Source organism: Podarcis filfolensis (genome assembly GCF_964270895.1).
Source record: "Podarcis filfolensis genome assembly, chromosome: 6".
Taxonomy (NCBI): Eukaryota; Metazoa; Chordata; class Lepidosauria; order Squamata; family Lacertidae; genus Podarcis; species Podarcis filfolensis.
This window is the reverse complement of record NC_139609.1, coordinates 93,397,726-93,423,482: the sequence shown is the minus strand read 5'-3', so window position 1 is coordinate 93,423,482 and position 25,757 is coordinate 93,397,726. Positions and strand designations below refer to the sequence as shown.

The 25,757-nt window shown below is 48.9% G+C and overlaps 1 protein-coding gene across 3 annotated transcripts in view; it reads right to left on the bottom strand.

Moving 5' to 3' along the window:
- Positions 1-12,986: 12,986 nt before the first annotated feature.
- SAMD10 (sterile alpha motif domain containing 10) overlaps positions 12,987-25,757 on the bottom strand; it is a 64,360-nt gene continuing 51,589 nt past the window's right edge. Inside the window, exons 3-5 of one of the 3 annotated variants that reach the window (XR_014549204.1) lie at positions 21,832-22,000; positions 16,869-17,155; positions 12,987-16,818 (exon numbers count right to left, since the gene is read on the bottom strand). Coding sequence is in view for 2 of the 3 variants with exons in the window: in XM_083619185.1 (XP_083475311.1) it covers positions 14,490-14,599; positions 17,015-17,155; positions 21,832-22,000 (420 nt within the window). In the remaining variant the exon portion in view is untranslated. The remainder of the gene's footprint in view (positions 16,819-16,868; positions 17,156-21,831; positions 22,001-25,757) is intronic. The other 2 variants (XM_083619185.1, XM_083619186.1) reach the window with 2 other exon arrangements.

Sequence of the window (25,757 nt, the reverse complement as noted above, 5' to 3'; positions counted from 1 at the left end):
GGATATTTGGGGGTGAGTGGGGAGATGGGACTTTATCTTACATGCCTTATATCAGGGGTCGGCAAGGTTTACCTCGCCTGGGCTGGTTCACTCCAGTGGAGATCTCTCCGTGGGCCAGATTATGTGTGTGAGCATCTGCGCAGGCGCAATTTTCAGCGCCGCGGAAGCGAGTCCCTGCACTGCGCTGGTTTAGCACAGCATGTGGGGACCCGCCAAGCAGGCGGCTTGGTTTGGGGGCAGCTCATGGGCCGGTTAAATGACCCCCATGGGCCGCTTGTGGCCCTTGGGCCTTAGGTTGCCTACCCTGCTTTATATGCTTGTCCTTTCGTAACGCAAAAATGAAGATTAAAAAAACAAGCAAAACCCCAAGACATCCCACAGCCACACACTTGAAAATGAAAGGAAGAATGTGGACTAAGAGCTTTGCTGCTCCGCAGGGAGAAGCTGAATTTTATCTATGAAATCTACAAAGCCAACTAATTCAAACAATCCCAGGCTGTGCTGCTGCCATCTGGGGCTCTGGAGACGGTGGTGGGTGCATTTTGGAAGAAGGTCAAAAGGCAGCAGAAATGAAATTCGTATTTCACAGTCCTTGGTGGGCTGTTTCAGTGGCCTTTTGCCCCACTCCCTTATTATCCCTTTTCCCTTTCAATGAAGCCGAAACTGTTTTCTGCAAAAGGAAGCACAAGATTTCCTTCCCATCTGGGCAAAGGATGGGTCTTTGAGGCTGCAACAAACTGAAATACGGCAGCAGGCGATTTGAAAGGGATTTGAAGCCTGTGGCTACGGAATCACCTGCTTGGTTCAAATCAATGTGTGAAGTTCACCCACCCTCACTGCTTTTGGTCCTTTGTAAGCCTGAAATATACTCAGAGTCGCACAGTGATTTCATGCTCTTTATTCAGCTCATAGTGGTGAGGAGGAATGAATGAATGTCCCCTCAAAGTATCTGCTTTATATACATTATTTACACAATGGGCTGCACATGATTGGCTAATTCCGGAATTCTACTGTAAGCCAATCAGGTTGTGGATTCACTTCTATCTGGAGCATTATCGGGTGGTTTCTGCCAACCAATCATACTGCTGCATTGTTCTAGGACCAATCAGACTGCTGCATTCTGAATCCTATTGTTCTAGGACCAATCAGACTGCTGCCTTTTGGATCCTATTGTTCTAGGACCAATCAGACTGCTGCAGTTTGGATCCTATTCAACTCAGTACATAACAAAGCCCCTCAGGCTTAGGGTTGCTGGGTCAAAACACTGCAGTGATAGAAGCCATAACAGGCAACATTTGCCTGCTATTCAACCCATGAAGGCACAGAAGCTCCATTAGAACTTATAGACTTAGCTTCATAGCTGTCAACTTACAGATTTGAAAATAAGGGACCAGCAGCCAAAATAAGGGACCTGCAGCCTCACCTGTTCCAGGCACTCCAGTCTTCCTGTCCTCCTGCAGTCTGGTCAAACTCATGCTGGTAGCTTCGAGAACACTGTCCAACCAACTTTGTAACCAGAGGTTCAACTGAATAGAATCTGAATCACATGCACCACAAGGCCTATGCAGCCTCAACTTAAGATGGCTCCCCGGCCTGGCTTTGCACTGCAAAGTTTGCAGCAGCACGTGCAACAAAATGGCGTCCAGCATTCAAAAACCCCCTCAGCTTGCATTAACTAGCCACACACACACAGCCTCCCCCCTCCCACGAGATCTCCTTTCCTTTTCCCCCACCACGTGCCCCCGCTCCAGACAGACCTTTTCGCCGGCAAGGGTGAGTGGGCCGTTGATGACGTATCCATCCGATTCTGATCCGAGCACTCAGCACACGTATGTTCAACTTCTGAGCCCCTCTGAGCCAAAGGCAGAAAGCCCAGCCAGCAGCCAAACGAAGCCTCAAGTGTAACGGTGCCCCTGAAGGACCAGGTGCGCAGCCTGGGGGTCAATTTGGACTCACAGCTGTCCATGGAGGTGCAGGTCAATTCTGTGTCCAGGGCAGCTGTCTACCAGCTCCACCTGGTACACAGGCTGAGACCCTACCTGCCCACAGACTGTCTCACCAGAGTGATGCATGCTCTAGTTATCTCCCGCTTGGACTACTGCAATGCGCTCTACGTGGGGCTACCTTTGAAGGAAACTACAATTAATCCAGAATGCGGCAGCTAGACTGGTGATTGGGAGTGGCCACGAAACCATATAACACCGGTCTTGAAAGACCTACACTGGCTCCCAGTACGTTTCCGAGCACAATTCAAAGTGTTGGTGTTCACCTTTAAAGCCCTAAACGGCCTTGGTCCAGTATACCTGAAGGAGCGTCTCCACCCCCATCATTCTACCCAGACACTGAGATTCAGCACCGAGGGCCTTCTGGCGGTTCCCTCACTGCGAGAGGCAAAGCTACAGGGAACCAGGCAGAGGGCCTTCTCAGTAGTGGCGCCCACCCTGTGGAACGCCCCCCCCTATCAGATGTCAAAGAGATAAACAACTACCTAACATTTAGAAGACATCTCATGGCAGCCCTGTTTAGGGAAGTTTTTAATGTGAGACATTTATTTTTAATCTTTGTTGGAAGCTGTCCAGAGTGGCTGGGGAAACCCAGCCAGATGGGCGGGGTACAAATAATAAATTATTATTATTATTATTATTATTATTATTATTATTATCATCATCATCTAGGACTGATGTCTGGTTTAGTGCTTGCTCCTGCTTCTACCTTGCCTCCTCTTTTCTTCACGTTTCTCTGCCTGCCACCCCTTTAATTCTCCGTGATCCTTTCAATCAACCCATCACCAAATTTGCTCCCCATTCTTTAGCCTTAGGAAGACCCCTTAGTGCTGCCACCATGCCCCACAGTCACAAATAAAAACAGGGAGAAGCTGAGAACTCAATTCTCCAAGGATCGCTGCCCCTCTCTTCTCTACCCCCCCCCCCGCTGTTATTAAAGATTGCTAAAGGCTGTCATTCATGATTCAGTCCCCTATCTTTCACCGATTTAAAGGTCAAAAATAATGCTTTGTTTTGTTTTAACAGAAGATACACTAGACGAGCAAAAAGAAATTCCTATGACATTATCACAGCGGTTCAATATATACCGCAGCAGGTACAGGGTGTGAATTGAAAAGCTGCACGTTGAATTATGCCGGGGTGTAGATGCACAGAGCCTACGAGATGCACCACTCAAAGGGCCCAATGCACATGTGATGCAATCATAGAATTATAGCGCTGGAAGGGACAACGACCTCAAGGGTCATCTAGTCCAACCCCCTGGGAAGGCAACTGAGACCTGAACGATGAAATGCACCTAGAAACTTGCACTGAAGATTTAAACAAGACATCACCAAAAGGCAAACTTTGATTTATCCCAAGAACTTGTGAACTTTTAATCCCAGCCAAACTGACACCTTTTCTTTCCCTCTCAGATATTGGACCGGGAACATTTTTATTATTATTATAATATATTTTATTATTTTTTTAACATACCATTTTCAACAGTGATTAAACATACTTTTACATCTTGTTCATTTTTTTGACTTCCATCAGTCCTGTCTGAAAATTTTCCAATCTAATCTCTTAGTATGCATTTCTTATTTTCCCTATTACATTTCAAACTCATAACCAATATCTCTATCTTTTTCTACTTTGTAACACTTTGTATATTTCTCCTTACAAAACTTCTGGTAGTCCTACTAGCGTAATTTGTTGATTACAGTTGCTCTTCAAATAAATCATATACTTCTTCCAATCTTCTGTAAATCTCTGGCCCTGCAGGTTTCGAATCCTTCCTGTCATTTTGTCCAATTCTGCATAGTCCATTAATTTCATCTTCCATTCTTCTTCCATTGTTTTTTATTATTATTATTATTACTACTACTACTACTTTGAAACTGGAATGTTTGTGAAGGTTCCATGCACCACACCAGTTCTCCCAGTGGTTGTTGGAGCCTTCGCTGCCACAAGTGCAATAAAATGAATTATGTCCTTAGTGTGTAGAAACCATGTCAGCTAGAAATATGGGTGCTCCTGAGTCACACTCGCATGCACCCTGAAGCTCATAGGCTGGGGGAGATAGAGAACAGTCTCCCAGGCTCTCTCTTCCCCCCAGTCAAAACCAAAGGTCCTAAACAGCTATCCATTCTCCATTTGCTGCATATATCCTCCATGGCCTCTCCCTATGGCTGGCTGCTGCTATCTTCTCCCATAAAACATTCTACTGCATTAGGAGCCCATTGTTTCTGTGACGCACCAAAAGAACACTTTTAGGACTGTGGGTTGCGCTTGAGTTACTCCCTGGGGAGGCGCAAACATTTGTCTCATGCGTCCTGCGCCATGCAATTCTATTATGGTAAGGGAAGCAATTGCACGCTCTCCCTGCTGACTGCATCCTGGCCGCTGAGGACGAACGATGGGCAGTTCCATAAAATGCAAGTCACTCCCACCAAGGGGACTCTTGCCACTTTTATCTCTCCAGAGAGCGTGAGGGGGCAGTCCGAGCGGCCAAACTGGGTGTTGCAGTGGTGACACGTCCACCAGTCTCCTGATCTCCTTGTTTAAAAATAAATACAGTCAAAACTCGGTTGTCAAACGTAATCCATTCCAGAAGCCCATTCAGCTTCCGAAATGTTCAACAACCGAGGCACGGCTTCTGATTGGCTGCAAGTGCTTCCTGCACTCAAGCGGAAGCCGAATGTTGGATGCTCAGCTTCCTAAAAATGTTAAAAAACTGGAACATTTACTTCTGGGTTTACGGAGTCCGGGAGCCGAAACGTTCCAAAACGGAGCCGTTTGGGAACCGAGTGTGACGTTAACATATGAGAGTGCTGGAGGTGACATAGTTAAACAGGTTACCCAATCAGGACCCAGGGGGGTGGAGTCAGAGGGACTATAAAACCAGCTCTGGGAGGGGCAAAGGGAGGAGTTCGGTTGGAGTTCGTTGGGAGTTGGGTGGTTGGTGGGAGTGGGAGTGAATTAGGATAGAGTCTATGGGCAGGTTGAGTTAGTGTAGCAAAATAAGCTAAGCCAGGAACATTTAGGGGCTAGGAAGACAAGTAAATATCTGAGAGGTGGTTTAGTGAGTGAGAGCAGGTAGCGGAAGTTATAGGTCTGGATAGGCACCCCATGATTGTAATTGACCGATACCGTTTATGAAACCACCCGCTTGTTAAGCTGCAATAAATAAACAGAAGTTTATGTTCCAATTTAAACCTGACTGGACTCAGTATTGTACCAGCTTGGGCCTGGGTGGTGGCAGCGAGAAATAAATTGGTGGCACAGGGTTCAATAGACGGTGAAACCAAGGTTTGACCGTAAATGAAAAGCAGTCAAGGGTGGAAGGTAAGATTGCTGTATTCCCAAAAGTGAATATCTGGACAAAGTTTTTGAGCTTTTTTTGGGGGTGCTGACATTTCCATTCCCCCTTAAGGAACAGGCATGAGATTGTTGCATGTCACATGTCTGTTTACATTCCAGCACAGTATGCTGGGATCAAAGTTTTGGAGCTTTCTTGAGGGAACATCTCATTTTGGGGCTTTTCTTGGCATTTCTTTAAAGAATTAAGCCACTTGCCATATTCAATTCAATTAAAAATCCGCCGGGATGCCATTTTGCAAAGCCCAGACATATAGCAGCGGCCCTAGAGGAGGGTTCCCTATATGAGCAGAGGGAGATCAAGTAGGAAAAGCTCAGGACTCTCCTTCTCCAGCTGCTTTTCCACCCATGGACCAGTTGGGGGGGGGGGGAAAGGGGCCGCCTGTCTTGGGTGGAAAAGCAGTTGCCAGAAGGGGCTGCTTTTGAGCAGAAAGATGGCTGGAGGGAAAGGGTCAAGCAGTCCCCACTGACCCCATTTCTTTGGGTAAACAGGCTGGGCAGGTTTTTACATTTCCCCCCAAACATGCACACCCTAGAGATGGTAGTGGGCGAAACGAAATGTGTGAATATATTCTGGGGAGGGGAACTTCTTTCCTTTGAGGAATTATACCTGAGAAGAAGAGCATGTGCTGAGTAGATCACTTGAACCATCTGCATGAGCTTCTGGTCTGTTTCCAGGCCGAACTCAAAGGGGCAGGTTTCACCTTTAAATGGCTTTGTGGCCAGGCTACCTTTTTCAGCGCTCACCTGCTTACTTATCTGTCCCCAAGCATTTTCAGATCATTGATCAGGTGCGCTCATGAAGGTTTTGCGGTTGCTGGCTTTGTGCTGTGGTTTGTTTTATTCTGTTTATCTTTAGAGTGGTTAACAATTGTTCTTAAGGCATTTGTGTGTGCATCAACTGCCCAGAAGACACTGTTAATTGGGAACTACTGTATTTTTCGCTCTATAAGATGCAGCAGACCATAAAACGCACCTAGTTTTTGGAGGAGGAAAACAAGAAAAAAATATTCTGAATCCCAGAAGCCAGAACAGCAAGAGGGATCGCTGCACAGCGATCCCTCTTGCTGTTCTGGCTTTTGGGATAGCCACGCGAAGCCTCTTCAGGGCAGCGGCTAAAGATGTAACTAAAATAAGGAAGCTTTTGGCACCAGCTACATGCTTCAGGGGACAAGGGAAAGATGACATCACACCAGTGGGTCCTGGTATGTACCTGCGGCTGTCAGGTGCCACACCTGACTCCACCAGCAAAGATTTCAACCCAGCCATCAAGGGCAGCCCTTCAGAAACCACACTGCAGTAGTCAAGACCTGAGGTTGCAACGGCACGAGTACCAGGCAGGAAGAAATAATTAACCAACAGAGGCTTCTTTTTCTTCTTTTAATTTTAAAGAACAGTTTCTTTTAATTTTGATATTTGTGTCGAGTACAAAAACCAACCAAATAAAACAAAAAAGCTGTTGTTCTATTCACCTTCATCCCCCGATTTCCTGCCCCCCACCCCACCCCCAGAAACAAACAAACAAAAAGTAGACACAGATGCTTCCCCTTCCTTCCCCCAGCATGGCATTGGAAATATACACAAAATCACATACAGTAGAGAAAGGTCAACTCAGTGGCTTGATCTGAACTACAAACCTATGTTGGCTCATTTCATTAAGTGCCGTGGAGTCTCTTAAATAAAATGAAACCAAAAACCCCCGGGAGTTGTAGTTTGGCAAGGCTCAGTAGCATACAGGAGGAGAGCGAGTGGTAGTGCTCACCCGACTCCCACCGCTGCATAGGGAGAAAGGCGAGCAGGAGAGGCGATACTGGCAAGGTGCAAATGCGCCGGCAGACATACCGGCTGGGCTCCGACGGTGAGTGTGCACCATGCTGCCCTTGCTGCCGCTTTGCCCCCCCAAAAAAACCTCTCCACTGCAGCACAAAGCAGCCATGCGGATGACCGAAAGTCAGGTCTAGGGTGCTAAGCGATTCCCAGCCCCCACTTACAACCCCCAGGGTTTCCCGGTGATTAAACCAGTTTACGTATGCAGTGCAGATGAGCCCAGGGGTACCTCACTGGAATCGAATTCTCTGAGACACAATAAATACATTCAAGTAAAACACACACACACACACACACACCACCCACTTTATTGCATGATGTCCTGCGCTATCACCAGTCTTGGGATCAATGGGAATAATTAAAATGTGGGTAGACTGCAGGGGGACGTGTGCGGTTTCACAAATCTTTGAGACCTGCTCGGCGATGTTTTGTTGAGTCAGTAACCCACCCCAAGGTTTCAGGGGTGCAAATGCCCGGGGGAAAAAGTCTCCGTGGCGTAAGGCAAATCCACCCAGCAGAGTAATTAATGATTGCTATCTGTCTGGGGGGCCCAGGCCCCCAGAGAAAGGAGGGATGCAGCCAGCTGCCAGATACCCGCTGTGTGCATAACTGCAGACCAGATGAGCCCTTTGAAAAGGCTGAGGCCTGCAACAAAATATTGCAGGGTAGAGTGCTCTTGTTCAGCCAGCCATGCCCTTTATCAGGCTACTCCATTCCATCCTGTCCTGCTTAGGGTGGTTTTTGGGTCCATTTCCCCCCCTTACAGTTCCTCCCTCCCTGATGCTTAGGGTTTTCTTGTAGTTCTGCAAACTCGGGGGCTTCTATCAACCCACCTGGTAGCTCCTTCTTGCATAGGGAGCCTCTTGGGCTGCAGAAGGACTGGAATGAGGAAAGTGGGTTTGCTATTAAGAGGAGGGTATGTGGCACGGGTGGCGTTGTGGGTTAAACCACAGAGCCTAGGACTTGCTGATCAGAAGGTTGGTGGTTCGAATCCCCGTGACGGGGTGAGCTCCCGTTGCTCGGTCCCTGCTCCTGCCAACCTAGCAGTTTGAAAGCACGTCAAAGTGCAAGTAGATAAATAGGTACCGCTCCAACGAGAAGGTAAATGGCATTTCCGTGCGCTGCTCTGGTTCGCCAGAAGCGGCTTAGTCTTGCTGGCCACATGACCAGGAAGCTGTACGCCGGCTCCCTCAGCCAGTAAAGCGAGATGAGTGCTACAACCCCAGAGTCGGCCACGACTGGACCTAATGGTTAGGGGTCCCTTTACCTTTACCTTTATGTGGCAAAAGGGAACTGGGTGATATCTGAAAACTTGGCAGGAGACCTGTGGGCTGGAGAATCTACAACAAAGGCTGTTTCTGTAACACTCCAGGTGGAAGACACAGCAAGCTTGGTTTCTGCTGCTCCAGAGACCTGGCTCTGAACCAATCAAGTCATGCATGGCAGGGGGCTGGACTAGATGAACCTCAGGGGTCCCTTCCAACTCTATGATTGAAGTGTAACTTCGAAACCCAACCCAGGCGGCAGCTATGCCCGGGTTGGGGGCTGGATCTGGTCGATGGGCTAGATAATTGTTACCTCCACCACTTCTCCTGGGCCACCCACCTGCCAATCACCTGTAGCCACAAGTGACCCCCACCCACCCACTGGGGTCTTCAGAAGCCCCTTCATAAGCACTGGGCAACAGAGAGCATTGAAAGGAGCTACTCCATAGGCAGCAAACAGGAGCCCCTTTTAAAGCACCATCTTGCCTAGCAGTTAGGGCTTGGAAGGCATCGTCAATCAGCTGATGGGGGGGCCGGCCAAGCTCCATTTGGTGACGCCATGTTTTACCTGCCCCACACCTGGCATTCTATATGGTTAGACCCCCTTGCCTGGAGGTTCCCAGCCCTGGAGCTCAGCTGAGCAATGCTGACAGCAGAAGCTCAGTTTGCAACAGTTCAAGTGACCACGGGCTGGAGTGTTTGCCTAGACCGTCTCCAATGGACGCCATTCACTCCTATGGAAAAAAAGTAACATCGCTGCACTTGAGAGGACGACATTAAAATGCGTTGCTCCAAATGATCCTTGTGCTACAAACGCCAGCCCGTGGCCAAGTCTTCGCCAAGCTGGCAGCGCCTTCCAGATGCCTGGGACTACAACTTCCACGATGGGAGTTGTAGTTTGAGACATCTGGAGGGCACCAGGTTGCCGAAGACGGTGCGTGTCACAGCGTCAGGCATTTTGCTCTTATGAAAACACCGGAAAAACAGCCACGCTTTATCCTCTCTATTTCCTGTGGCTTAACAGTGTTCTCATTTCTAACGGCACGGGCAACTGACAATTGTATCTCCTTCTGGTTCTTCTCCACTCATCACTCCAGAATCTCCGGTCAGTGGTAGATCACATGCTTTGCACCTAAGTAAGTCCAGACTCAAGCCCAGGAGTCTCCTGGATATGCTACCGGCCTGAGGAAGCCAGGATAGTATGATGGTGACATGTGTCAGAGTGGGACCTGGGAAACCATGCACACCATCTCAAGCTCCTTTGAGAGGGGCCCAAGTGTACAAATAAAGCTTCTGAGTGGGCTAGGTCCTCAATACGCCTTAATTTTCTTGAGGGGCCGTGTCTGCCAGGCTGGGGATGCAAAATGAGACAGGATGGCTGAGCTAATGGGCTGCGTTTGCCCTGGTGGATAACAGCTCCCAGGGAGCAAAGAAGAAGAAGAAGAAGAAGAAGAAGAAGAAGAAGAAGAAGAAGAAGAGGAGGAGGAGGAGGAGTTTAGATTTGATATCCCGCTTTATCACTACTCTAAGGAATCTCAAAGCGGCTAATAATCTCCTTTCCCTTCCTCACTCTGTGAGGCGAGTGGGGCTGAGAGACTTCAAAGAAGTGTGACTAGCCCAAGGTCACCCAGCAGCTGCATGTGGAGGAGCGGGGAAGCGAACCTGGTTCACCAGATTACGAGTCTACTGCTCTTAACCACTATGCCACGCTGGCAGCCCTAAACCAGACAGATTATGGATTATGGACCTGACTCTTGAGAGTCTTAATCTCAAGGTTGTGGGTTCGAGCCCCACATTGGGCAAAAGATTCCTGCCTTGCGGGGGCGGGGGGGGGGGAGCTGGACTAGATGAACCCTGGTGATCCCTTCCAATTCTATGGTTCTAAATCAAAGGCAGGCCCTGATGCAAATGGGCTACATTGGTCATTGGACAATATTTTTAATACATTTAGCGGTGTAAGAAATAAATGAGCGGCCGAACCAGAGTTCAGAGCTGCCCAGAGCAAACGGCCTTCCTCACGCAATGCAAAACCGAGGAGCTTTTATATCTGGTGTAACAGGAATTTGGAGCTTCGAGGACAATGCCGTTGCCCCCCCCAATCTAATTTCTGCAGAACGGGTCTGAGCAGCCGGGCTGGAGGGCGACGATGGCCAGGTTCTTCCCAGAGGCTCCATCTGACTGCCAAGGCAGAGCTGCCCATTTAGTGGGAGAGGAGAGACGGCTTAGGGAAATTACTTTGGACATTTGATAAGGGACCTTATTGCCCAGCCTGTCGCGAGGATGAGCTTGCCTTGGGGAGGACTGCCGGGGAGCTAATCAAAAGCATTGTTTCACAGCTGGGTGGTCAGGAAGAGCTGAGCGGGAGATGGGCGACAGAGGCCAGGAAGCCAGGAAAAACACCCTTTGCAGGCAGTGGCTTGTACAACTGAACCTATTGGTGGCTTTGGAAGCACTGCCAGGCAGAGAAAGGGTAGACCAGAGGCAGACTTTGGCCTTTCAAATTTCAATGATGCAAGGCCAAAATTCGCCTCTCGCCTTCCATTCTGCTCATAGTTTCAGCACCCCCTGGGCTCAGTGCCCAGCGTGGTGGAACTGTTTTTCCTGCCCTAAATCCGCCTCTGTGAGGTCCCGCAGGAGATGGGAACCTGTGGCCCTCCAGAGATCACTGGACTCCATCTCCCATCAGCCCCAGACCACATGGCCAATGGCACCGGCTATGACGTCATCGGAGGCTGGTCCATTAAGCCAAGCAGTCTTGATGCCTTCTGCGCTACTAGTCCCTGCGATCGCATTGCACGGTCCCGAATTTCAAACGCCAATAATAATTCATTGTCGAGGGAGCAATAACATGCCTTGGGTTTTAATGGGCTGACTTATGACCTTGGCAGTGGGGCGTACCCTGCAGATAACAGCACCGCTATTAATTTTAATAGACTCTGCACAGGAGGAGAATTGAAGGATTGGGGGCATCTTCAGAAGCAGAGGAATCTGCCAAGGGCAGCACAATGATTGCAAAAGCATTGCCTCTTGATGTAAGCTAAATCAATTTTCACGAGTGCTCTGGGCGCATTCTGAGCTGTGCATTTTATCTGGGGCGGGGGAGAGAGTCTTTAGAAAGCATGGTCTGCTGCACTGGAGGCAAGCGAAGGGCAGGAGAGCGTTCAGGTGGGTCTGTGCAGGGAGTGGGGAGAGTAACTCAGCCCAGTTACCGAAATGGACCCAAAGGTCATGGACCCAAATCTATACGGCTACAGATTCCCCCCCCCCATGGGAAAAACTCTTACCTCAACCACCAAGGTGAATCTATCTAGTTTCCCAAAAGTGGGTCAGCTGCCCGTCAGGGGAGGGGGGTGTTTAGTAAGACCTTGAAGACAGTGTCCCCATTAGGGATGCTGTAGAGCTGCCAGAGTGGATGATATTGACATGGGTTGTTGAGATCCCTGCATTGGAAGGGGTCAGACTAGATGACACCTGATAGTCCCTTCCGACTCTACAATTCTATGATGGCCAACGGCCTGGCTCCGTTTAAGGCTTCTTCTCCGGTTCAGGGGTTTGGGGCTTTCTTTCTTCTGGCCCTTTCTAACTACCTGCCAAGTTGGGTGAAGGATGGGCTGGCGGAACAGACTTGGTTTCTGAAAGGAGAAGCGTCAGAAGTGGCCCTCGCTATTTAGCTCAAGGGAGGCCTTCAAGTATGCAGGGATGACCTGATCTCTAGGGTTTTCACAGTGAGTTTCGGCGCTCGAGTGCAGCAGTGTTGGAAGATACGCACTGCAAATCAAGTGATGCTCGGGCAGCACTTTCTAATCACAAGTGTTTTGGTGCAGACCTTTTTTTTAATGTTGAGAGGGCACAGAGGCTGTGCGCGGAAGTACAGAAGATGCTAAGGTTTGTAGGTAGGGCAAAATACCTTTGAGGTGTATACTAGTACAGTCATACTTCTCGTTATGTTCGGTTCAGGTTACGTCTTTTCAGGTTGCGTTCCGCGGCGACCTGGAAGTACCGGAAAGGGTTACTTCCGGGTTTTGCCGCTCGCGCATGCGCAGATGCGCAAAAGTGACGTTATGCACATGTGCAGTAGCAGCGAATTGCGACCCGTGCATGTGCAGATGCACAGACGTGGGTTGTGTTCCTCTCAGGTTGCGAAAGTGGCTCTGGAATGGATCCTGTTCGCAACTGTACGAGATGGAATCAGAGCCAAAGGTATTTGGGGCCTCCTTCCTTCCTTCCTTCCTTCTTTCCTTCCTTCCTTCCTTCCTTCCTTCCTTCCTTCCTTTCCTTCCTTCCTTCCTTCCTTCCTTCCTTCCTTCCTCCCCCTCATCTCCTTTTCTCTTCTTCTCCCTTTGTGACTCTCTCTCTCTCTCTCTGACACTTCCATCTCTGTCATTCCCATCTAGCAGTCTGCTAGGATAAGGACCAACGACTCTTTGACCTTTTTCAGAGGAAGTGCCCTCCTTTTCCAGCCCCCCCCCCGGCTTGCAGGAAGTAAGAGACAGGGCCACAGTTCTCCCCAGCTGTTGAAAGGAGGACTGTGACACTGCTTGCGAACCACCACTCAGCACATGCCAAGCATCATTATTAGATGTGGGTGGGTTGGGGGGTAGGGAAGAGGGAATGTCAAAAGCCTCTTTCACAAGTCATTATTAAACAGCTCAGGACCGCAATACCTCAAGGACCCCCTCTCCCCATTTGAACTGGTCTCCCCCACAAGAGGTCTGGAGCGTGGCAACACAAAAACAGGGACTTTTGTGTGTTGGCTCCCCATTTGTGGAACGCTCTCTCCAGGCCTTTGGCTGATTGACATTCTCTAGCCTTTTAACTGTGTTTGGGGGTTGCTGGTTTATTTTTGTTTTTGCTTCATTATGCATTTTGTGTTCTCATTTTATATTTTTATGCTGTGAACCACTCTGCAATCTTTTGGATGAAGGGCGATGTACAAATTTAATAAATTAATATTGATATTGATAATAACATTTACTACCTTTCAGGGATTCTGTGTGTTTGCTCACTCTTGTTGATGTTGTTTTGTTTGGCTTTGCTTTGTTGTTGTTGTTGTTTTTTACAGAAAACCTTGTTAAAATACATAAAGTTTCACTGGGCGACTCTTAATTTAAATTCCAGTTCCAGAAATGTGGGTTGTAGTTAGGAAGCGGCCTTATAGCAGGTCCAAGAATTTGTCCACAAAGTTGAGTATTGGGCAGTGTTTCTGTCCGGGGTCTCAGCTAGGAGGTCCCTCCCAACAACTGCTCCCAAATCTTTGGAACTGAAGACCCCAGGAACTGAACTTGAGACCATTTGCATGCTAAAGAGGTGCTTTACCACTGAACTACAGTCCCTCCAAAATTTCCAAGATGACCAGTGACAGAGACAGGCTTCTTTCATGGCCAGTGTCTGGCAGTATGTAGAGTCATTGGCTGCCATCACTCTCAATCCAGCCTTGGCTTCTCAACACAACCTCCCTCCCCAAATATATCACAGCCTCAGCAAGGAGGAGACAGTCTGAATGTTGGACGAAGAATCCACTGCAATTAGCAGCAGGAATTGCCCTAAAAGCGTATTATTTTTAAAAAGTCAAGTTTGGGCATTTGTGCATTCAGGTTAAAAATCTGACCAAAGTTCTGCATTAACACACCCATACACAGAGCCCTCCCCCCATTGTTTTTACTCTCATGTAGCAGTAGTAATAATAAACAGTGCTTACGTAGCATGTTAAGGAGTGTTCAAAATGATGGACAGCTGGTTGTTATCCTCCCAGCAGCCCTGCAATATTATCCTCATATTGCAGATGGTGGTGTGGGGGGGTGGTGTGGGTCAGAGGCTGGTGAGTTGTGGCAAAGGCAAGGGTTCAACCTGGGAATCCTGAATTTGGAGGATGGCCTCTGATCCACTCCAGCCCACACACCCTGATCGCTACGGAGAGCCTCTGAACGAGATCCAAGACGCCTGTACAATGAAACGAGTGAAGCATTTGCAAAATCCTCGAATTCAGAAGTCTTCTGTGTCCTTCTGGGGAGAAAGTCTGTCCTTGCTGGTTTCGTCAAGGAAACAATTTCGCGCTGTGATCGGATCCCACGAGGCTGAGTTTGACAAGTCCTAGTGGCGGTGGTTTGGCGTGGCATGAGTTCTGAGCCAGACAGCAGCTGGTCTCTGCATGGAACCAATGAGGAATCAAAGAGAAGAGTGAGGGGTGGGTGTCGGGGTGGGTGGGGAGAGCGAGCGCACCAAATACCGCCCCCCCTGGAGCCAGTCTGGGATCAGGTCCCTTCCTAATTTCCCAAGCATGCAATCGAGGTGTCCAGACCTGCGGTCCACACAAGCCATCGGCATCCCAGAAGCGATGCAACTTCACAGTGTCGTGCCGGGACAAGCCGGAGGGGTTAGGAGACGTTCCCAAAAGAGGCTGGAAGAAGGAGGGTTGGGAGCGAAGGAAAGAAACAGAAAAAAGGGAGTAAGTACCACAGCTGTCAAGGGAGATCGGAGGTGGAGGACACAGGGGAAAATCGTGGCGACGGGTGAATTGGGGATGGGGATGCCTCGAGCAAGACTGGGGGACAGCACTCCTGGGTCCACCTGGAAGTTGGAAATGAGGTCAAGGAGGAGAGGGTGAAGACACTTGGAAGGTTCTCAGAAGGGTTTCCAGCAGACAGATCTTGGAGGCTCCTGGTCCAGTCTTGCTTTGGGAGCCAGACAACTGGGTGACTGCAATGGAGGAGGGGGGAAGCCCGGCTGCAGGGGAAAGATGCCCCATCCATGATGCAGGAACAAGGCCAGCCTGGCCCCGCTCCCCTCCTCTGAAGCAAGGCCAGAACATGCAGAGGGGAGGATGCTGGCCGAGGACAAGGATAAGGAGACAACATGTGGAGGGAAGGAGTGAGGGTGTGGGGATGCTGAACCACGGAGGAAAGAGGAAGAGAAAAGGAATGGAGATTTGCGAAATGGGGGGAAGAGAAGAAGTAGGAAGGGAGGAAGCAGAGAGGGCGACTAGGAGGAGGCAGCGAGATGGGGAAGGAAGGGCAAAGGTGGGGAGCAGACTCAAAGGATGGAATGAGAATCGAGGGAAGAGATGGAGGGTGAAAGAGAGAAAGATGGCTGGCTGGTGACTTTTTCCCCTGGGCAGCATCACCCTTCCTTGCGGGACCCTCCCTCTCAGGTGGGTTGCAGCAGGTGCTTCCACACAGCAGTTTATGGAGGGGTCGGTGCATGCAAAATTTGTTCAGACATTTATCTGATGTCATCCTCATCAAATTCCCACCCCCTATCACCATATTTTTCGCTCCATAAGATGCACCTAGTTTTCAGAGGAGGAAAGGGGGAAAGCCCCGGTTTTTTGAGTATCATCTCACAGTTGTGCAGCTTCTTTTGCAAAGGGGAAAAGCCCCGTTTTTTAAAGGATCAGCTCAAAGTTGTTGAGCTTACTTTGCAAAGGGAAAAAATCCTATTTTTATGGGGTTCAACTCACAGTTCTGCAGCTTCTTTAGGAAAGGAAAGGGAGCCGTTTCTAAAGTTTCCAGACAGATAATCTAATCAGCCAGTCACATGTCGCTGGGGAAACAAACAGCCTCCGTCTGCATAACATTCAACAATGGAGGCCTGGGCAAGGGGGTGGAAAGGGAGCCAGCGATAGACCACACATTCGCTCCATAAGACGCATAGACATTTCCCCTTACTTTTTAGGAGTAAAAAAGTGTGTCTTATAGAGCGAAAAATATGGTAGTTTCCAACTTAAAACAGATTTTCTATTTCCGCGGAAAATCCAATAAGTAAACGTCAAAAGACGCTACAGCACCTTTGGAAATGGCAAATGGGAAGGTGCAGGGAGGAGGAACTATGGGAAAGGTTTTTTAATATATATATATATAACACTACGACATGTGGATCTTGCAATAAGACTGTAGGAATAAGCAGCACCCAAGCCCACAATAAACTGCTGTGCGTTGAAGCACCCACAACATCCTGTTAAAACACTCTTTAAAAGCTTGGCTGAGATGCAAATGTCACTTCCAGGCAAGATTCACCCTGATCTGTTGGCACAGAAGCTTGCCGGGAGGTCGGATGAAGTCAGCATTCACCCTGATTTGTTGGCAGGGAGGTTAAACGATGTTGTGCCTGGCAGTTGTTCGTTAGCCCACATTTCCCCAGTGCAATTTGCCGGCAGGTTGCCCTTATTGCAAAAAGTCCAGTTTGGGGGTGGGGGACAAACAGGTTTGTTGTGCAAGAGGCCCGGCTCAGCTTTAACAGTGCAACGTGGATTTGCTGGTGTGGAACTGAATCCCACCCAAAACCAGCAACAGTCTGAAAGTGCCCCGAATCTCAAAGCTTCACCCCACAAGTCCCAGGCTTTGCAGGCGGAGAAGTAGAATCCATATCTCTTTCTGCTTCCTTCTATCAGAACCTGCCCCCCTTCCCTGTCCTTTACCAGTGGCAAGACAGACAGACGTAGCCAGGAGGAACAAGAAGTAACCCTCAGAGGTTACTCATCTTTAGGCTGACCAACGCAGCAGGCCACTCAAATGCAGGGAATCGGGAGTGATTTGGGGACATCCCGGCCCCCGGCCACCGTACCTTGACTGAGGAGCTGTAGGTTGCGAACTTCCTCGCGCACCTGCAGTTGCAGCACCTGCTGGAGGACTTCCTGCCGCTGAGACTCGTGGATTATCCCCATGCGCTGCAACTTCTCCGCGTTCAGCCGCAGCAACGCCCGACCTGCCGGGAAGAAAGGAGAACGATGAGGAGGGGGGGGGGGAGAAAGGGCCAGATAAGAGCTCTGGGGGGTGAGTGGGTGGGTGACACCAGGTTTCTTTGCAGAGGGGTTTTATTTTTTGGAGTGGGGAGCAATCCAGCCCAGTTCCCCCTTGCAGCCTGAAGTGGGGACAGCCCAGGCATAGACAGGCCATTCCACATTCGGGGTGTTGAACCTTTCAACTTCCAAAAATGCAGGGGCACTAAAATGTTGTAACATGACCTGGGAACTCAACAGGTATTTTGGTTAAATCAATATTGTTTAGCTTTGCTCGGTAAGTAAAATGTGTGCAACGTGGCACAGAAATCATTAGAAATCATTGTCAAGAACCTGCAGCCATACTCTGTATTTTATAAAGCATTACAGTGGTACCTCTGGTTACGTACTTAATTCATTCCGGAGGTCCGTACTTAACCTGAAACAGTTCTTAACCTGAAGCACCACTTTAGCTAATGGGGCCTCCTGCTGCTGCTGCCGCGCTGCCGGAGCAAGATTTCTGTTCTCATCCGGAAGCAAGTTCTTAACCCGAGGTACTATTTCTGGGTTAGTGGAGTCTGTAACCTGAAGCGTATGTAACCTGAAGCGTATGTAACCTGAAGCATATGTAACCCAAGGTACCACTGTACCTGCCATTTTCATAAGGTAAAATCGAAGTGCTTTGGTTTTCCAAAGGCGGTTTCTGCGCTTCTTCATCTTACCAAGCTAAATGTCAATCACAAAAATGATGGCAGATTTGAATTTCTCACCCCCAAAAACACATTTTAAAGACCCCTCACTAAAGAAATTTGCAAAATGTAAGTTTAACCCTTTCAAATGACATGCCCTATTGTTCCCAGACTTGTCCCAGAATTTTGTGGTGGTTTCTCTACAGTGTAAAACAGGTCAAATATACAATTCATGTATCTGGGCATTTCAGACGGCAGCTTGTCAGATACATGTGTGTGCCTGTGTGCACATGAGGGGTTTTAACCCTTTCCTCCCCACCCTGTGGCCCTTTCAGAAATCCCTGCCCTCCAGAGTTCTTGCCTGGCGCATGAGGGAGACTGTTGTGACAGAGGCTTCAAGGAGTCAGCGTTCATTTTGGGCTACAGCGGGGGGGGGGGCAAAGGACTCAACTCCCCCCTCCCCGTGCCCCACAGTCCTGATCCCGATTCCTCCCCCCACCAACTCACTGATTGCTATTTAACAACAAGGAACAAAACCCCAGACCCTCAAACTGTGACCAGGTGGGTGTAGTGGTTCACGTGCTGGACCAGGACCTGGGTTCAAATCCCCGCTAAGCCGCAAAGTGCACCAGGTGACGTTGGGCCAGCCGCTGTCACTCTAACCCGCCTCACAGGGCTGTTGTGGAGATAAAACGGGGAGGCGGAGGATCGCCTTGAGCAACTCGGAGGAAAGGTGCGACGTAAGTGCAATGAATAAAATGAAGCCTGCCGTAAAATGATGCTGTGCTGCCCCGACCCTACAAATCATGCAGCTTGGAAGGTATTTCTTTCCTGCAACGGGGTTTCTCTCTGTTTCTCCAATCTACCTCCTGCATCAAAACACATTTTATTTCAAAGGCTCCTCTGTGCACTGGAGGAACAGATTGGTGCATCCTTCCAAGAACGCAAGATTTTCCCATCAGCCCCCTCTCCTGCCATCCAGGCTTTGTGAGCAGAGGGATGTTATAACTCGCTCGGCCCACCTCTCCTGCGGGTACAATTGCTAATGCTTCCTTTATTTCCAACGCAAGGGCTTGAGTGAGCCGTTCCATTAGTGTTTCACCAAACCCTCCAAGGCACGCAAGGCTGAGGCAGCAGCCTTTGTGACTCCCAGGGAGAAAACACCACAACTTCTCTCCCTTTCTCTTCCCTTTCTTCCTCTCTGCCTCCCAAATCAGGACACAGATACGTTACCCTCTTCCAAGCAAAGGTTGGGGCGGGGAGGAAACACAGGCAGTTTGATCTGTCTGCCTTTTTTTGGTTCCAAACAAACACAGATACACACAAACACACACCCCAGACAGTGTCTGCGCAGTAATTACTGGCTCTGGCTACTTTCTCTCTTGCTTGTGAAATATTAATCCAGCAACTTCGCTTGCTTGTCTGCTTCATGTTCTTCTGCAAAGATCCTTTTGTTCTCCAGATCAAGCCGCCCTGGATCTACTATTTTCTGTCAGCCTGGAAAACCCAGAAAGGATGTCACGCTGAAAGGCTGCCGCAAGTACCTACACAAGAAGCAATTAATGCTGCCAGCCCAAAACCTTTTGCCGCCTGAGGCAAAGGACAACAAGATGGCTCCTCCACTCCACTTCCACGTTCAGAAGGTGACTGGGCCGAGAGCTGACTCAAACCTCCATGCTGGCAACAGGACTGTAGCATCCCTCAGGACACCTGAGGGCTGCTGGCTGGGGCAGGGCACTCTTGCTTCTGCCCACCAACAGAAGGAAACAGTCAATGAAGCAGTGCTGATGCCACCCCTCAGCTTCTGCCACCAAAAGGGGTTGCCTCCCTCTGCCCAATGGCTGTGCCGGCTCTGTTGCTTGCCTGTACATATGTGACAAAAGAAATGATCCTCTAGGCAAGGGCGTGAAGATGCTAAGTTCTGGACAAAGAATCCAATAACCTTTAGACAGTGCCAAAGCCAGAGAAAATATGCATACACCCCCGCCGTCCTGAGCTTCCCATCGGCTGCTCCCCGACTCATCCATCCACTGTTTGCCAAAGCATGCCAGATTGTAATACGGCCACTCTCCTAAAAACTTTATTTTCTGAGAATCCTCCGGAAAAACAATCTCTCAAAGGACCTGTTGATGGCATTTTACCATTGTACTGTGGAGAGTGTATTAACTTATGGTCTGTGTGTGTGGTTTGGGAGCTGCATGGTCAGGGAAAAAACAATGCTGTCCAGGGTTGTAAAGACTGCGGAGAGAATAATTGGATCCACTCTTCCCACCTTGGATCAAATCTACGCTTCCAGGTGCCATAAGAAAGCTGCAGAGATAGCGCAGGATAGTGCGCACCCCGGAAATGATCTCTTTCAGCTTCTGCCTTCTGGAAGAAGGTACAGGGTTATAAAGACTAGGACTAGCTGCCTGAGAAACAGTTTTTACCCAAATACGCTTTTGGTTTTAAACACATTGTCTGTATGGGAATATATTGTATTTAAAAATGGGATAGCAGGCTTATTGGTTTTTGAATGTCTGATGTAGATTTTTCAATTTCATTGTTCTGTATGGGTCAATGACAATAAAGATTATCGTATCGTATTATCTAGAAGCATGTCTGTTCCCAGCTGCTTAAAGCATCCCTCAATACAATACTTATTATTTTTCTGCTAGGTTTTCAACCTTTTTGGGTCCACAGCTCCCTTGACCAACTACGTTATTTCTGTGGCACACCTGTGGACTCAGGGGCCCAGTTATGTCACCCCTTGCCTGCAGAGCTGGCAGCCCCCACTCTTCTTCGAACACCCTCCCTTGTGGAGTGTTCCCTTAGCCTCCTCTCTTCTCCCCTCTCCTTGGGAGTCCTCCTGGCAGCTGCCACTCCCTGGTCTCTGACCTGCCCCGCCTGCCCCAAAGAGGTGCCTTCTCACAGTGCCCCACAGGGGCCTGGGAAGCACCCGCTGGCCAGCCCCAGAGGCACCATTTGCCTGGGGAGCTTGCAGCCAGGGCTGCTGCAGCAAACAACTGTGCAAGGTTTTGGGAGGCAGAGATGCGAGAGGGCATCAGAGGAGGGAGGGAAGGAAAGAGGGACAGAGGCCAGTGTTGCCCGTGGCACCCCGGCCACCATTCAAGGCACCCCAAGGTGCCATGGCACACTGGTTGAAAACCACTGTGTGTGTAGTTCCTCGCGAGCCTTGCTAAAATCTGCATTTTGCAGATTGAAAGACCTACATTGGCTCCCAGTACATTTCCGAGCACAATTCAAAGTGTTGGTGCTGACCTTGAAAGCCCTAAACGGCCTCGGTCCAGTATATCTGAAGGAGCGTCTCCACCCCCATCGTTCAGCCCAGACACTGAGGTCCAGCGCCGAGGGCCTTCTGGTGGTTCCCTCACTGCGAGAAGCAAAGCTACAGGGAACCAGGCAGAGGGCCTTCTCGGTAGCGGCACCCACCCTGTGGAACGCCCTCCCACCAGATGTCAAAGAGATAAACAACTACCTGACATTTAGAAGACATCTGAAGGCAGCCTTGTTTAGGGAAGTTTTTAATGTGTGACATTTTAATGTATTTTTTATCTTTGTTGGAAGCCACCCAGAGTGGCTGGGGTACAAATAATAAATTATTATTGTATTATTATTATTATTTTTATTTGCAACTTTGCTGTGATATTTCGTCTTGCTTTATTCCAGGCTTCCTCAACCTCGGCCCTCCAGATGTTTCGGGACTACAATTCCCATCATCCCTGACCACTGGTCCTGCTAGCTAGGGATCATGGGAGTTGTAGGCCAAAAACATCTGGAGGGCTGAGGTTGAGGAAGCCTGCTTTATTCCATACTTCCCCTCCTTGTCAACGAATGATTGTTACAATCGCGTGCCTCAGCACTTTTTCTGCGGTTGTTATCCTGACAACGAAGCCCATCTGCCGTGCGTTACAGAGCACCCCTTTCTTCCAGGGAGCCTCCTCTTTTGGGGAAACCCAGAGAGACTCGATTACCTGTGATGGCGTGATGGGAAAAGGCCTCCACGTAGATGAGATAATTGTGCGGGCAGTGCTTTTTGAGCCACTTGCACACATCCTGTTGCGTCCAAAGCACCACCGGCTTGGTCAGGCTCCCGAGCGTCGGGCTGGTGTGGTAGATGCCGTAGTGATCGTAGGTCCGGACCTGGTGGGGTTGAGGAAGAGGGGAAAGAGACGAGAAGCATTAGTGATGTTATGAACTGAAGTTCTCACCCTGGGCCAGCAGGGGGATACTGTAGATAGTTTTCACTCAGGTCCACATATGCAAATAAGGGATCGAAAGTGACGTTCAGTGATTGGATAGTTACAGAAAATGGTTACTGTTGCGTTGTAGTGGAGCTCTATATAAGCAGGCTGGCTGAACCTTTCAGTTCAGTTCTGTTCTGGCCTTTGAATAAACAAGAGCTGTTTGAAGAATCGCTGTGTCGTCTGATACGTTCACCCACAACTTAACAAGCGAGTCTCCTGAAGGCTGTCACAAGTCAGTGGTGTCTGGGGCCCTCAGCATCCCAAACAAGATCTTCTAAGCAGCTGCACAAATGATGGTTTCTGGCAGCGGCCAGGAAAACTGCAGCAGGGATAATATTATGAGTTTGGGGGCTGGTCAGTCTGGATGAAACCCCGTGCCCCTTCCCAGACCCACAATCCTGTATCTATGAGGGTAGAATATGTAAAGTTAAAGCCTGGACGGTTAAGGTGACTATGGGGGTGCGGCGCTCATCTCGCTTTCAGGCCAAGGGAGCCGGCGTTTGTCCTCAGACAGCTTTCTGGGTCATGTGGCCGCCAGCATGACTAAACTGCTTTTGGAGCAATGGGACACCGTGATGGAAGCCAGAGAGCACAAAAACACCGTTTACCTTCCCGCCGCAGTGGTACCTATTTATCTGCTTGCACTGGTGTGCTTTCAAACTGCTAGGTTGGCAGGAGCTGGGACAGAGCAACGGGAGCTCACCCATCGCAGGAATTCAAACTGCCGACCTTCCGATCGGCAAGCCCAAGAGGCTCAGTGGTTTACACAGGTAGAATGTGTAAGAGGAGGCTCGCTAATGCAGTTGTAATTTAATTTTCACTCTAAATTTCGACTCTAGGTGGATGCAGCGTCACTCGGATCCTGTGTTCAATGGCTTTGCAGGTAAGTTGGAGCAGAACTTTGCTCATACCATGTTGCTGCTTCCCCCAGATTACTTTGGTTCTGTTGGGTTTGTCACCAGGAGTCGCAGTCTTTTGTTTTTGCTTTGTACACATAGGCTCATTTCTTGCCCCAACAGAATTCTGTCTCATTATGGGAACATACCCCCTCTGTTTTGAGAAAAGCTGTGTGCTCTTTCTGGTTTCAAGGACCTCGCTTGTGGACCACAGCCCGCCAGTCAGGGCGTTGTCTTGAAGTCCTGTTCCCTTAGCAACACTGGCCCAAGATGGCGGCAATAAAGCCAATGGAGTCCCTTTGTCAATGTTGTGGCTTTGGCTGGCCTGGCCTGGTACTATTTATTTATTGAATTTATTTATTGAAGTTGTATCCCGCCCTTCCTCTGTAGATCTTAGGGCGGTTTGCAACTTAAAAACACAAGAAAACCCCTGCAAAATACAAGATAAAAACAAGAACGAACTATTATTATGATTGGTGACACAAAAATACAGCAGCTCTTCTACCACTCTTCAACTACTACAGTTGAACCTCAGATTTCGAGCGTCTCAGAAGCTGAACGATTCGGAACCTGAATGCCGAGAACCCGGAAGTGAACGGTTCCGTTTTCGAACGCGCCTCAGAAGTTGAACGGCTTCTGAGATGTGTTTCTCCATTTTCTCAATGGAATTTGCCGACCGTCCATCGTGCCTCGGTTGCCAAATGTTTCGGAAGTCAAACGGTCTTCCGGAACAAATTATGTTCGACAACTGAGGTTTCACTGTACAGTGGTACCTCTGGTTGCGAACAGGATCTGTCTGCCTTATTGAGCAAAGATTAGCGGACATTGAAAATCAACACAACCTCGCCAGGGGTGGGGGTGTCTGCTCTCCCAGGTATCACGGAATAACCCCACCACTTGGCCTTCCATCATACATGTCATCTCTTTCATCAGTACCACACCGACGTGCATTTATTCGTGCAAGGTTCAATGTCTTTCCATCGAATCTGCTGAACCACAGATTTTCCAAGGGTTTGGTGTCTCCGCTATGTGTGTGTGACGGGGAAACTGTTGAATCTCTTTCACATATAATGTTCAACTGTCCCCTACATAGCATAGCCAGGGCTAAATTCCTGGGTCCTGCTTTACTGCGCTTGGTTGGCAGGCCTGTTGAGTCACACGCCGCACTGCTTTTGCAGGATACAGATCCTTCTGTAACTCTGCAGGTGGCGAGATTTCTGAATGCGGTTATCTCACACTCAAAAACCACCAAAAACCAACAACAACATCAAAACTAATCGAACTGTTATGATGAGAGTGCATGTCGGAGTTCGTCTTCAGTTTTCCTTTTCTGTGATCTGTCCCTTGGAGCTCTCCTGGCCCCAAGCTGTCACTTGGCTCTGCTCAATGACCCACCCTAGCATCGTGGTGTTCACCTTCTGTTGTCGGATATATCTGTTTTTATGTCCCTGTGTTTTTATGTTTGTACATATTTTATGGGCTAATAGCCGTAAATAAATTGTAGAAATTGTAGGTAGATCTGTTCCGGAGCCCCATTCGCATCATGAGCAGAACACAACCCGCGTCTGTGCGTCTGCGGCTCGCGAATCACCGCTTCTGCGCATGCGCGTGATGTCATTTTGAGTACCTGCGCATGCGCGAGTGGTGAAACCCGGAAGTAACCCGTCCTGTTACTTCCGGGTCACCACAGGACGCAACCCGAAAATACGTAACCTGAACCAAGCGCAACAAGAGGTATGACTGTACTTGTTTTTAATTGCTTTAAGAAGATGCAGGCCACAGGCATATTTGGCCTCCACGCGGCCAGCTGCCGACCACTGGGGCCGCTGACCTGCCCTCCTGCCGCCAAACCCTGAGCCAGCCATTTCAGAGCCGCCGTTCCCTTTCCACAATCCCACACAGCAGCCCTCTGTCCTTTTCTGAACGCTTCCCCTCCCTGCCATTTCACTATTAGGCAACTGGTACCACCTCGCTGCTCGAGCTGGGCTGTCACTTGGCATCTTCTTCCACCTCAGAGCAAAGTGTCTGTGGCATTGCTGGGTAAAACCATCCCAGGCGTCTGCAACTCGGCTACTTAAGAATCCAATTACGGGAAATGCTCAAGGCTGCAGTGCGCTAGCCGTCTCCCCACCCTCCCCGGTACCAGTTTCCACTTTTCTCCTTCGGGTTTTTATTCTGTCACGGGCTCTGTTCGTCATGGAAATGGGGTTCTTCTTTTTTTTTTATAAATTTTTTATTGGTTTTTCAACACAAATTAAAAGACAATACAACACAATACATAAACAAACAAACATATAAACACGTATAATTTCTTGACCTTTCTTTCCTAAAACCTTCTTTCAGTGACTTCCCCATACCTCCCCTTTCTGCATCCCTGTTTTAAATCATTCCAGCAACCCCTAGGAAATGGGGTTCTTCACCTTAGATATATATTTTTCATTGTCTCTTCCTTGGTCCTAGGATATCAAAATACCGCCTGCAACAAGAGGGTGTAGTAGCAGGGATTAAGAAAATGCTGTGGGCAGCAGGAAATGCCCGCTTCACAGAAGAGAAACAGGCCATGTTCAGGCCCTACTCCAAAAAAGGGCAAAACACCTACAGCTCCCATCAAAGAAATTCAAAGACTATTTAGCTAAATATGTTAAGATAATTTAAATAGAATTACTTGCGAGTATCAGATAGACCTAGGATTTAAATATGTGACGTTTTAGAATACTATGTTGTTAAAATGCAAAGAAAGAAAGATGTTAATCAACC